Source organism: Mustela nigripes, chromosome 13 (assembly GCF_022355385.1).
Source record: "Mustela nigripes isolate SB6536 chromosome 13, MUSNIG.SB6536, whole genome shotgun sequence".
In the NCBI taxonomy this organism is placed as follows: domain Eukaryota; kingdom Metazoa; phylum Chordata; class Mammalia; order Carnivora; family Mustelidae; genus Mustela; species Mustela nigripes.
Genome location: NC_081569.1, coordinates 115,823,454 through 115,835,501, shown reverse-complemented (window position 1 = coordinate 115,835,501; position 12,048 = coordinate 115,823,454). Strand labels below are relative to the sequence as shown.

Genomic DNA, 12,048 nt, shown 5'->3' with positions numbered 1-12,048 from the left:
AAAATCTTTAAAAAATGTAATTCAAAGTTTTTACTTGTGTTAATAGAACAAAGTCATCTTACAACCAATGGATCTCAGATTTGGTTAAATACAAGTTTTACAACATTCTTCTGTTGGCTCTGCTCATGAATAAATGGTTGGGTTGGCTCCAAATTCTTAGGTAATATTATTTTTCTCTGAAGGTTCTGAGAAGAATATGTGCTATTATTCATTGTTGTAGCAGCAAAATCCAAGACTAGCTTGTTTTTTTTTTTTGCACCTTTAAAATTGATTTACACTTTATAGTCCAAATAATTCAGACACAGCTTTGCTTTCAGTTTAAAAAATAACATTATTGTCAATTTTATTTTCCTTTATTTTTTTCCTATTTTCAGTATGCATTCACCCATCCAGCCATTCATATCAGAGGGAATGTGCTGGGAACCATAGCTAAACAGCCACCACCACTGCATCACTGGAAATGTCTCCAACTTGCAGTCTCTCAATCTTTAGCACCTATATTTATCATTTTAGATTCTTCCCACTTACTTATTTTTCTATATGTGGACGTGTTTTTTGGTTGTATCTATATGTAATAGTTTATCTCTTATATGGACAATTTAGTTCCATTTTCTTTGGTGTTATTTTCACTGTTTCCAAAGTAATCTTGCTTAGTCTAGTTTGATTTTTGTTCCACAATATGTGCTATTTATTCTCTATTTGCCTGTTCCTCCAGATCCATCCCCAGACTTTCTTCTCTCTGTCTGGGACACTGGAAGGCTGACCCCTATGAATTGCATTATTTGTGCTGTGTTTCCAGATGCGTTCTGATTGGATTTGGCCAATGAAAGGCACTAGCAGGAGGTAAGGACAAGGGAAGGAGAGAAAAGTCTACATAGTTCCTCCTACCCTTCGCCCTACTTTAGTGATGCAGTTCTGACCCCAGCTTTGAGCCTCCTACACTGAATCTCTTGCAGGATGGTGCCTGCTGTCTAGCTTTGATTGGGCCTAGGTGAAACTATTACCTATCTACTACCTTCTATCTATCTATCACTTATTTATTTGCTTTATCCCTTAAATCAAAGGGACGCTGATGGTTTTCTCCCATTGCTAATCTCTGGTTATTTCAAAACCATTCTTGGTTCCTTTAACTTTTTCCACTGCTCTAGTTTCCTTATAAAGGATCTCCAGGTGAGACACTTGTGTGAAATTACGTTTCCTGCCAGGACTTTAAGTGACACAGATCTCTACTCAAAGTATCCCTGGAAGATAGAATATCAAGGCTGGATTCTGGGACTGAGTTGCTCACATATTGAAGGAATGCACAGATGACCTCTGTGCCTGGCAGCTACTGGGACACTGGTAACCCATAGCAAGCAAGGACATCACAATCAGTCAGATTATTACTGGCGTAGCATGGGATGGTATGTCGGTAGAGGGCAGCACTTTAGATAATCTGATGGGGTGGCTGTACATGACAATGACAGTTATGGTTTTTACAAAAACTGTAAGGTAGTATGACTTTTATGGATATATTAAAGAGTTTTCAAAAAAAAAAAACCCTACTCATGACCGTGAATACTTAATACTTAACTTAAGATCACAGTAAAATATTTGACAGCTATTAGGGAAGAAAAGAACCCTCACTTCATACCACACACAGAAATAGAAATTTCACACTGATCTATATAACAAACATAAAGACAAGCTTCTAGAAGAAAACAGGAAAATACCTTCATAACTTTGGGATAGCCAAAAGATAGCCTTCTCAAGTAGGATATGAAAGAAGCACTATCCATACCAGCAAAGACTGACAGAATGAACTTTTAAAAAATTAACAATTTTGGCCCTCACAACACCATGAAAAGACCGGCTGTTGGTTGGGAAAAGATGTTTGCAAGTTTTGTTCCTAAAAGAGGATGTGCGTCCATAATACCTTAGAAACTCATAGAAATCAATTTAAAAAATCATTCCATTAAAAACTTGATTAAAAAGAGACTTGAGATAATTTACCAAAAAAAAAAAAAAAAAGATACAGATCGACCAATGAATGTATGAAAATATGCTCAACACCATTGCTCATGCAAACGAAATCTTCAAAGGGTACAATTATGTGCCCATTAGAATGACTTACTATTCAAAGGCCTAACAATACGGAGTGCTGGTGGGAAGGGGCAGCAACTGGGATTCCTTCATATTGCTGGTAGGACAGATGCTTGATACAGCCACTTTGGGGAAGTGTTGACAGTACTTAATGTTTTTTTTTTTTTCCACAAAAACTAAAAAAACATATACTTTATGATGCAGCAGTTCTACTCCCAGATATATACCAAACAGAAGTGGAAGCTCTGTCCAGCCAAAGACTGATACAAAAATGTCCATGGCTTCTCTAGCATAAACCCCAAATAGAAACAATTTAAATACCTACTAGGAGTGGAATAGATAAATATAATATTCAGACAATGCAAGCTACACCACAGTGAAAAAGAACAAATTGGTAACATATGCGTCAGTATGGAGGAATCTCACAGTTATAATAATGTTGACCAAAAAAAAAAAGTCAGACACAAAATAATATATATATACATACAATATATACATATATGTTTATATACACAAAATAATATGTGTGTATATGTGTGTGTACATATATATATATATATATATATACACACATACTGCATAATTATATTCCTGTGAAGTTCAAAGCCAGGTAAAACTAATCTATGGTATTAGAAGTCAGAAGAATGGCTACCCTTAGAAGAATACTGATGGGAAAATAGCACGAGGGAGCTTTCTAGAATACTGCAAATGTTTCATACCTCATTCTACTCTCCAACCCCTCCTCATATTACTCATAGTCATTTTTGTTTATCTTGTAATCATATGATGGCTGATCATTAGATTCTGAAATGCTACTGCACAACTACCATCTCAACAAGTATCCCAGAAAATACACCACAAAGATTAACCTGATATTAACAGAAATTGAATAAAGGTTTTGTTGACAGAATAGAGAATACATAAACACAGTGGGGAAGATCTGGGGAAATGGAGTAAGAGTTTGATGTTCCTTCTTATCCTTGAGCAAGGAAGGACCAAGGAAGGACCAAGGAGGACCAAGGAAGGACCAAGATGATAACACTGAATTCTGCTGGTGGGTGTCAAGGACACAATACTGAGGTCAAGGAAAACTTGCTTTTTGAAGCCATATCAGAAAACTTCAGAAGGCTTGTTTAAAGTCATATTAGAGACCAGAAGAAACTACTTTGAAGCTAAGTAGTCAAGAATGCTGACGTATTAAAAATAGTAGTAGCAGCAGCAAAAACCCAGCCTCACTCTTGTCTTGAAAACAATCAATGTTTTCCAGATTCTGGTTAGAACTAATGAGAGATGTCCAAATTTGGCCCAAATTCCAAATTTACCCAATAATCTACAAAAGTGTTACTTAAGCACTGTTTGGAGAGACCATATTTCTGAAGGTATATCTCCTTGCCTATTAAGTTCCTGAATTTCAGCTTTATTTCCTTATATGAGTAATAGTTTTCATTGTCCTATGAACACCTAACAAAATGGACCAAAAAAGTATGTATGAAAACTATCACCCTCTTTGAAGAAAACATAAAAGTAAATCTTCATGACCTTGGATTAGGCAATGAATGGTTCCTTAGATAGAATACAAAAGTATGAACAACAAAAGGAAAAATAAATTCGACTTCATCAAAATTAAAAATGTTTGTGCATCAAAAAGCCCCATGCAGCAGGTCAAAAAGACAGCCCACGATGAAAGAATATACACCTAAATCTTATATCTGATAAGGGACTAATAGTCAAAATATATAAAATACTCTTATAACTCAACAATAAAAAGGCAACCCAATTTTAAAATGGGCATAAGATTTGAGCAGACATTTCTCCAAAGAATATGTGCCAATGGCCACTAAACATATTGGAAAGCTGCTTAACATCATTAGTCCTTAGTAAAATGCAAGTAAAAACCACAGTGAGATACAATTTCTTACCCACTCAGGTAACGAAAACAAAAAGACAGACAATAACAAGTGTTGGCGAGGCTGTGGAGCAATAGTGTTCATGTGTTGCTGGTGGAAATGTAAAATGGTATGCCACTGTTTGGCAGTTCCTCAAAATGTTGAACATAGGGTCACCATATGACCCAGCAGTTAGACTCCTATGTATGTATCCAAGGGAACCAAAAGCATACTTCTACACAAAAATTTGAACATAAATTGTTCATAAAGCCATTATTCATAAGAGCTAAAAATTTTAAACATCACCCATCAACCCAAATGTCCTAATAAACAAAATGTGCCAGATCCATAAGATGGAATGTTATTCAACCACAAAAAGGAATGAAGCGTTGATACCTGTGACAACGTGAATATGTCTTGCCCATGCTGAGTGAAATAAGCCAGTCACAAAAGGACAAAAAAAGTGGGTGATTCCATTTACATGAGGTACCTAGAATAGTCAAATCCATAGGGACAAAAGTAGTTCTGAGAGGCTGGGGCGACAGGAGGAAGAATGGGAAGTTATTGTGTAGTGGGTACAGAATTTTAGTTTGGGAAGATGGGAAAGTTCTGGAAGGGCGAGGAATGCTGGTGGTTGCACAGCAACGTGAAAGCCCTTGAGGCCACTGAACTATACGCTTAAACATAGTTAAAATGTTTAAGTTTGTGCCGGGTATATTTTAGCACAGAAATAAGTAGCAAACAAAACAAAACAAAAGAAAATGAAAACAAAAAAAAAATGAACAAAAATCACTAGCAACAATCAAAAGAGGAAAAAAAAAGAACAATATGTCAAAACGTAGAAAAGAAAGCACTAAGGAAAGAAAGAGAAAATTTTGATGTAACAAGTCACACTACTCTACACTCAGACCTCTGAGGTCATAATAAAAGAAGGAAGATAGATTAAGAAATTCCCGAGGACTCTCAGTAGTATGCTTCTAACAAGAGAGAAGTTGGCAGTGGTTAAGCTGGTCCTCAGAGAAAAACAAATCAAGCCCTCTTGAGTGTAGCCGGGTCCACCACCTTCCAAGGCGCTGTACTGAGAGAACAAATTCAACAGCTACCTGGATGAGGGGAAGCAAATAGATCTCAGGAATAATCCACCTACATTACTTGAGAGCAAACACAAGGTCTGACCAGTGCTGCACTCACTGTAATGACGAACTAGACCGAAAGAAATGAAGAGCAAGGAGAGAAAAAAGAAAAGGCAACAAGAGCCAACGGTTAAAGAGGAAGGTGGGGGAATAGCAGAGGCAAAGGGGAAAGAAAAGGCAGAGAAGGTACTAATAGCATAAAAAGATATAAAGAATCTAGTGGAGAGAAAGCCTATCCCAAAAGGAGGCAAATTTTCTCCCATATTTTGCATCAAAGAACCTTAACAAATTAATAGATTCAACAAAACAAGACCTCAAAGACCTCATAATTGAATAACAACATAAAATGAGAATGCAGATCATAGAGATACAGACATAAATGGAGAATCATGTTTCTTTATCATTCTAGGCTCCAAGACTGATTAACAAAATTCAACCAAGCTGGAAAAGATTGGGCGCTTGTCAGTAAGGTCAATCAATCTGAGCTGTTGCTTTTACTGCACAAATAAACTGAGAGGAGCCTTGATCCTAAACTTGGTAGCCTTGATCAATGAAATCACAAAATTAAAGTAAGATGGAGAGCAATATAACATTTACACAATGCCACTTCTTACAAGTCATGTGATTTTAGTTGCATCACTTTAATTTGTAAAAGTAGGCTAGTATTGCCTACTTCAGCCAGTGCTATGACTGTTAAGCAAGATGATATTTGTAACATGTTAAGCCCAAATGCAGCTCAGTAAATAGGAGCTATTATTGCTTTTGGGAAAGTAAAACATCACAGATATTGCAAATGGGAACATAGCGTGATGTTCCAGGGTTCCCTTCTTTAAGGCTGTTCAGAGGATCCTACTTTTGTAGATCCTAAAGGCCCATCACCCTCTAGAGGATTCTGGGAAGACAATAGAGCAGGAGGTACCAGGAATCTGTCTCCTCACTTGAACATTTGCAAAGGCTTGCAACTTGCAGAGGAAGGATTGGATGGTAAATTGTGGTTAATTTCAGCCCTTAGTAGTAGCTACCCATCTCCCACTAGGGGTATCTGGCAGAGCTGTGCACATACTCCTGGGGCAGTTTACAGGAGCCAAGGTGGGCAAAAAGGACCCTGTCCTCCAAATATTGGGGATCTGTGTTCTGATCTATTCATGATAAAAACACATAACAGACTAGGAATAAAAGGAGATTATGTCAACATAATAAAAGCCATATATGAGAAATCCACAGTGAACATTATACTCAATGCTGAAAGACTGAAAGCTTTTCCTCTAAGATCAGGAATGAGGCAAGGATGTCTGCTTTTACCACTTCTACTCAACATAGTATTTGAAGTTCTAGCCAGAGCAATTAGGCAATAAAAAAATAAAAGGCATCCAAATCACAAAGGAAGAAGTAAAATTATCTCTCTTCACAGTGATATGATCCTATATGTAGAAACTCTAATGATTACACAAAAAAAAATTAGAATAAATGAATTCAGCAAAGTAGCACAATATAAAACCAATATGCAAAAATAAGTTGTATTACATTGACAATGAATAATCGGGAAAGGAAATTAGAAAAACAATTCTATTTATAATGTCACCCAAAAAAAATACATAGGAATTAACTTAACCAAGTAGATTTAAGGCAACCCAAAGAAGGGGGGAAATATATGCAAATGTTTGATAAGGGATTAATATCCAGAATATACAGAGAACTTCTATAACTCAGCAATAAGAAAAGAGCAATCATTAATAAATTGACAAAGGACTTGAATAGAAATTTCTACCAAGAAGATATACAAATGGCCAATAAACATAAGAAAAGATGCTCAATCATTAGGAAAATGCAAGTCAAAACTAAGAGACACTTTACATCCCCTAGGATGAACACTATCAAAACAAAAACAAAAAACTGAAAATAGCAAGCATTGGCAAGGATGCAGAGAAATTAGAACTCTTCTATACTGGCAGTGGGAATGTAAAATGGTATATCTACTGTGGAAAAGAGAATTCTAAGGTCTAAAAAATTAAAAACAGAATTACCATATGAAGTAGCAATTCCACTTCTGTGATATACCCAAAGGAATTGAAAGCAGTATTTCAAAGGGATATTTGTACACCTATGTTCATAGCAGTGCTATTCAAAATAACTACAATAATAGCACTGTCCACAATAGCCAAACTACGAAAGAGCCTAGATGTCCATTAACAAACTAATGGATAAAGAAGATGTGATACATATATCACATCATATATCTATATCTATATCTATATATATATATACACACACACAGACACATATACATATAGAGACACACACACAATGGAATATTATGCAGCCATCAAAAGAAATGCACTTTTGCCATTCACAGTGATGTGGACGGGTATTACACTAAGTGAAATAAGTCAGTCAGAGAAGGACAGTCATCATATGATCTCACTGATAGGAGGAATTTGAGAAAAAAGACAGAAGATCATAGGGGAAGGGAGGGAAAAATGAAACAAGATGAAACCAGAGAGGGAGACAAACCATAAGAGATTCTTAATCTCAGGAAACAAACTGAGGGTTGCTGGAGGGGAGGGTGGTAGGAGGGATAGGGTGGCTGGATGATGAACATTGGGGAGGTTATGTGCTATGGTGAGTGCTGTGAATCGTGTAAGACTGAAGAATCACAGACCTGGACCCCTGAAACAAATTATACATTATATGTTAATAAAAATAAATAAATAAAATGTCAAAATAACTAAAACATGAAAGTGACACAAATGTCACTTATTGGATGAAAAGATAAGCAAAATGTCATATATACACAATGGAATATTATTTAGCCTTCCAAATGAAGGAACTTCTGATACATGCTACAACATGAAGGAACCTTAAGGACATTCTGCTAAATGAAATAATCCAGTCACAAAAAGACAAATACTGTATGATTCCACTTATACGAGGTACCTCGAGTAGTCAAAATCATAGAGACAGAAAGTAGAATGGGGGTTACTGGGGCTGTGGAAAGGGGGAAAGTGAGGATTAATTTTTTTATTTTTATTTTTTGAAGATTTATTTATTTGAGAGAGAGCAAGTGAGCATGCACATGGAAGTGAGAACACGCGCGGGGTGTGGGTGAAGGGGGAAGAGAATCTTAAGCAGACACTGTGCTAACTGTGGAGCCTGACAGGGGCCTCAGTCTCACAACCCTGAGATCATGACCTGAGCCTAAACCAAGAGTCCGTCACCCAACTGGCTGTGCCACCCAGGAGCCCCATGAGGATTTATTTTTTAAGGGACATAGAGTTTCAGTTTTACAAGATAGAAAGAGTTCTGGAGATGGATGGTGCTGAGGGCTGCAGAAATTTTGAATGTATTTCATACCCCCAGACTTGTATACCTACAAATGTATAAGACGGTCAACTTCATGTTATGTGTATTTGACCCCAATGAAAGTAATTTTTAAAAATCTGTCACCTCTAATTGGTTTGAGACTTTAAGATTAATTGATTAATATGGCAGATTTCTTTCATATATGTTCTAATCCCTGGCTCATATATAGTTCCTATACCAGTAAAACTGAATTTCTCACCTGCCTTGGTCAAGTAGACATTTCCACTTTGGGAGACAAAAGTAATATCTGAAGTATAAAAACTATGGTAAGTATTCTTTATGATATCGTCATGAAAATCAGCTAATAATTCGAAAGTGTTGCCGCCGTCGATTGAAAGCCACACCTAAGGGAATAAAAAGATGATACCTCATGGAAGCAGATGCCATCTCACAGTCAGCATTAACCTCTCAGCCCGAGCTTGTGACGGTAAGAAAATTCCTACAACGTGGTTTTTCCCACACTCCCACACCCATCACTTGCAGACACACATACAGACTCCCCACCCAGTTCTTTCCTAGGGTTTCATTGATGATGTATGTGCCAGGGTCTCAGGTCAACACAGTGTGCACCGTGACTGTATAAAAGAATGAAATTATCCCATCATCTCCCAAGTGGGGAGGATCATAAAAGGATGAAGTGCTGGGTATACTTGGATAGGAAGGAGAGAGCTTACCTCATATTGACATAAGACATTAGGTTCCAGGCATCTGGCAAAGATGTATATGAATGAGTGTTGTGTGTGAGAGCCCACTGACATTTACAAGAGTGTGTCCTGGGACCTTAGTAAATCTTCAAATATACTCCACCGTGTAAGTTTCTCTGTTCCCTCATCTTTCAATTAAGAGTTGCTTGAAGAGAAATCGGATCTCGTATTGGATGAATTCTGCTTGCTTGGTACCTCTTTTAACGGCCTACGTCTTATTCAGATGAAGATTTCAGTTTTTTAAAGTTGTTTTTAAAAATTAATTTTAGTGAGAAGTTATACCTGAAAACAGGCTTTTCTTAAATTTAAACATTATAGATGCAGTCTGTTTGACCACCATCCAAAAAATTGTCCTTTTTAAAAAACCTTATGTTACAGAACTGTGGTCTCCTCTGTCCCTCCCCAGAGGTAACCACTCTTTTATATTTCAAAATTCTACACACATACACACATATATATATTACACACACATATATTTTTTTTCTATAACTACGTCATTCTCTCTCTGGTTGCCATCCTAGCACTCTAGACTAGCTTTAACCTTGCACTGGACTGCATGTTTAGGGCATGCATATTACAGAGAAAATGTACTGAGCAATACATGAAGTGTTCTATCACTCAGAAATTAGTGCTCATCCTGTCCGAGCACAATCTGTATTCATAGACACAAGATACAGAGGAGCCCCACAATTTTACTCTGGCTCTGGCTCCTGTAAATGTTACTAGTGGCCTTATGGTGGTTGGGTGGTTGAGAGAAAGGTACTTTGAACAATACATTCAAAATGTCATCATACTCTACCTATTGTTCTATAAGTTACATTTGCACTTGGCAAAAATGTCTCAGATCATCTTATATTAGCCCCACGTAGATCTTCACATTCTTCTACACTGCTGCATAGTTTCCAATATTATGAATATAGCCTACTGGAGATACTGTTTTCCTACTAACAGACACTTTTACATTGTATCAAAATGTTCGCTGTTACAGACCATACTGCAAGGAGCATCCATTCTCCTGTCTCTCTGTACTAGTGTTAAAGTGTATCTCTAGAGCACATACTGAAAAATTGAGTTGCTGAGTCAGAGCCTATGCATATTTGTATAATTTTTTTTTAAAGTTTTAAAAATTTATTTTCAGTGTAACAGTATTCATTGTTTTTAATACCACACCCAGTGCTCCATGCAATATATTTGTATAAATTTAACAGAAATTCTAAAATGCTTTTCAATTTCCCTGAAATTGAAAATGAATTATAAGCCCATTAGCAGTGTATTCTCAAACCTCACAAATACTATAAAAACTTACTTTTAATTTTTACTGATTACCTGAATGTAAACAGTGGCATCTCGTTGTGTTTTTTTTTTCAATTTTAAATTATTGATCCATGTACAGCTTACTTTTATTTTTTCAGTTCATAATATTACAAACAACTGGGAACTGGACATTCTAACCCAAGAATTAGCATGCTGCTAGTACTTTGCACTTTCTTCTTTCTCTCCAGTCCTATTATCCTGACTCTTCCCTCAGAGGTGTCCCGTATTCTGAGATGAAATTTGTGTTTTCATTCCCTTGGTTCTGTTTTGTTTTAGTTTTAGCAATATATATGCATGCATGTTTAAGAAATACATTGCTTGAATTTATACTTTTTGCTCTTTAGAAGAAGAAACCATCTATATATTGTCTTCTAAAACTTACTTTCCCTCCTCTCAACATTATGTATATTCATACATGTTGCACATAGCTCAGTTCATTTGCTTTTATAATCAATTGCAATTTATTTATTCATTCTCCTACTCCTGGTCATCTGGATTATTTTCAGTTATTTAATGCTATTACTCACAGTGCCATAATGAACACTTTAATATGTTTCCTCAAATATATGTTTCCCTTGCCGGAAAAAAAGTGAAACTGGTGAGTCATAGCATAGGCAATCGTTGTAATTTACAGGATCATAATGCCAAATTGCTTTCCTAAATTCACTCTCCCATCAGCAGATCTGATTGGTCCATTTCCTCTTCAGCATCTCATGTTGGGATGACTGCTTGGATTTTCATCATCCTCCTGTTAATGTAGTATATTACATTTACCAATTTTACTAATTTTCATATGTTCAACCATCCTTTGAATTCCAGAATTAAATCTTACTTGGTCATATGTATATAATCCTTTTTAATGCACTCTTTAATTCAGTTTGCTAGTATTTTGTTGAAGATTTTTGCATGCATGTTCTTCAGGGATATTGATTTCTAGCTTTCTTTTCTTATAGTATTCTTAACTTTGGTATTAGGGTAATACTGGCCTCAGGGAATAACCTTGGAAATATTCCTTCTTCATCAATTTTTTGGTAAGAGTTTGAGGAGGACCGATGTTACTTCTTTAAATATTTGGAACAATTCAATCGACAAAGCCACCCGATCCTGCTTTCCTTTCTTGGGAGGTATTTGATTACTGATTTAATCTTGTTACTAGTTTTTGATCTGTTCAGATTTTCTACTTCCTCATGACTTACTATTGGTAGGTTATGGGTTTCTAGGAAATTATCCATTTCTTCTAGGTTATCCAATATGCTAGCATATTATTTTTCATAATCTCATAATCCTTATTTCTGTGATATCAGTTATAATGTTTTCTCTTTATTTTTTTGTTTTAGTTCATTCTTCTCTTTTTTTCTTAGTGACTATAGCTAAAGGTTTATCAATTTTGTTGAACTTTCAAAGAATCAGTAATTTTGTTGATTTTTTTCTATTATTTTTGTATTCTCCATTGCATTTATCTCTACTGTAGTCTTCATTATTTCCTTCCTTCTGCTAACTTTGGGTTTGGTTTGTTCTTCTTTTTATGGCTCCCTAAATTGTAAATTTAGGTTGTTGATTTGAGATTTT

The 12,048-nt window shown here is 36.0% G+C and overlaps 1 protein-coding gene across 1 annotated transcript in view; it reads right to left on the bottom strand.

The window, feature by feature from the left end:
* The window catches only part of CATSPERB (cation channel sperm associated auxiliary subunit beta), a 127,994-nt gene that overhangs the window by 59,264 nt on the left and 56,682 nt on the right, over positions 1 to 12,048 (bottom strand). Inside the window, 1 exon segment of the mRNA XM_059372153.1 lies at positions 8,661 to 8,805. Coding sequence (XP_059228136.1) covers positions 8,661 to 8,805 — 145 coding nt within the window.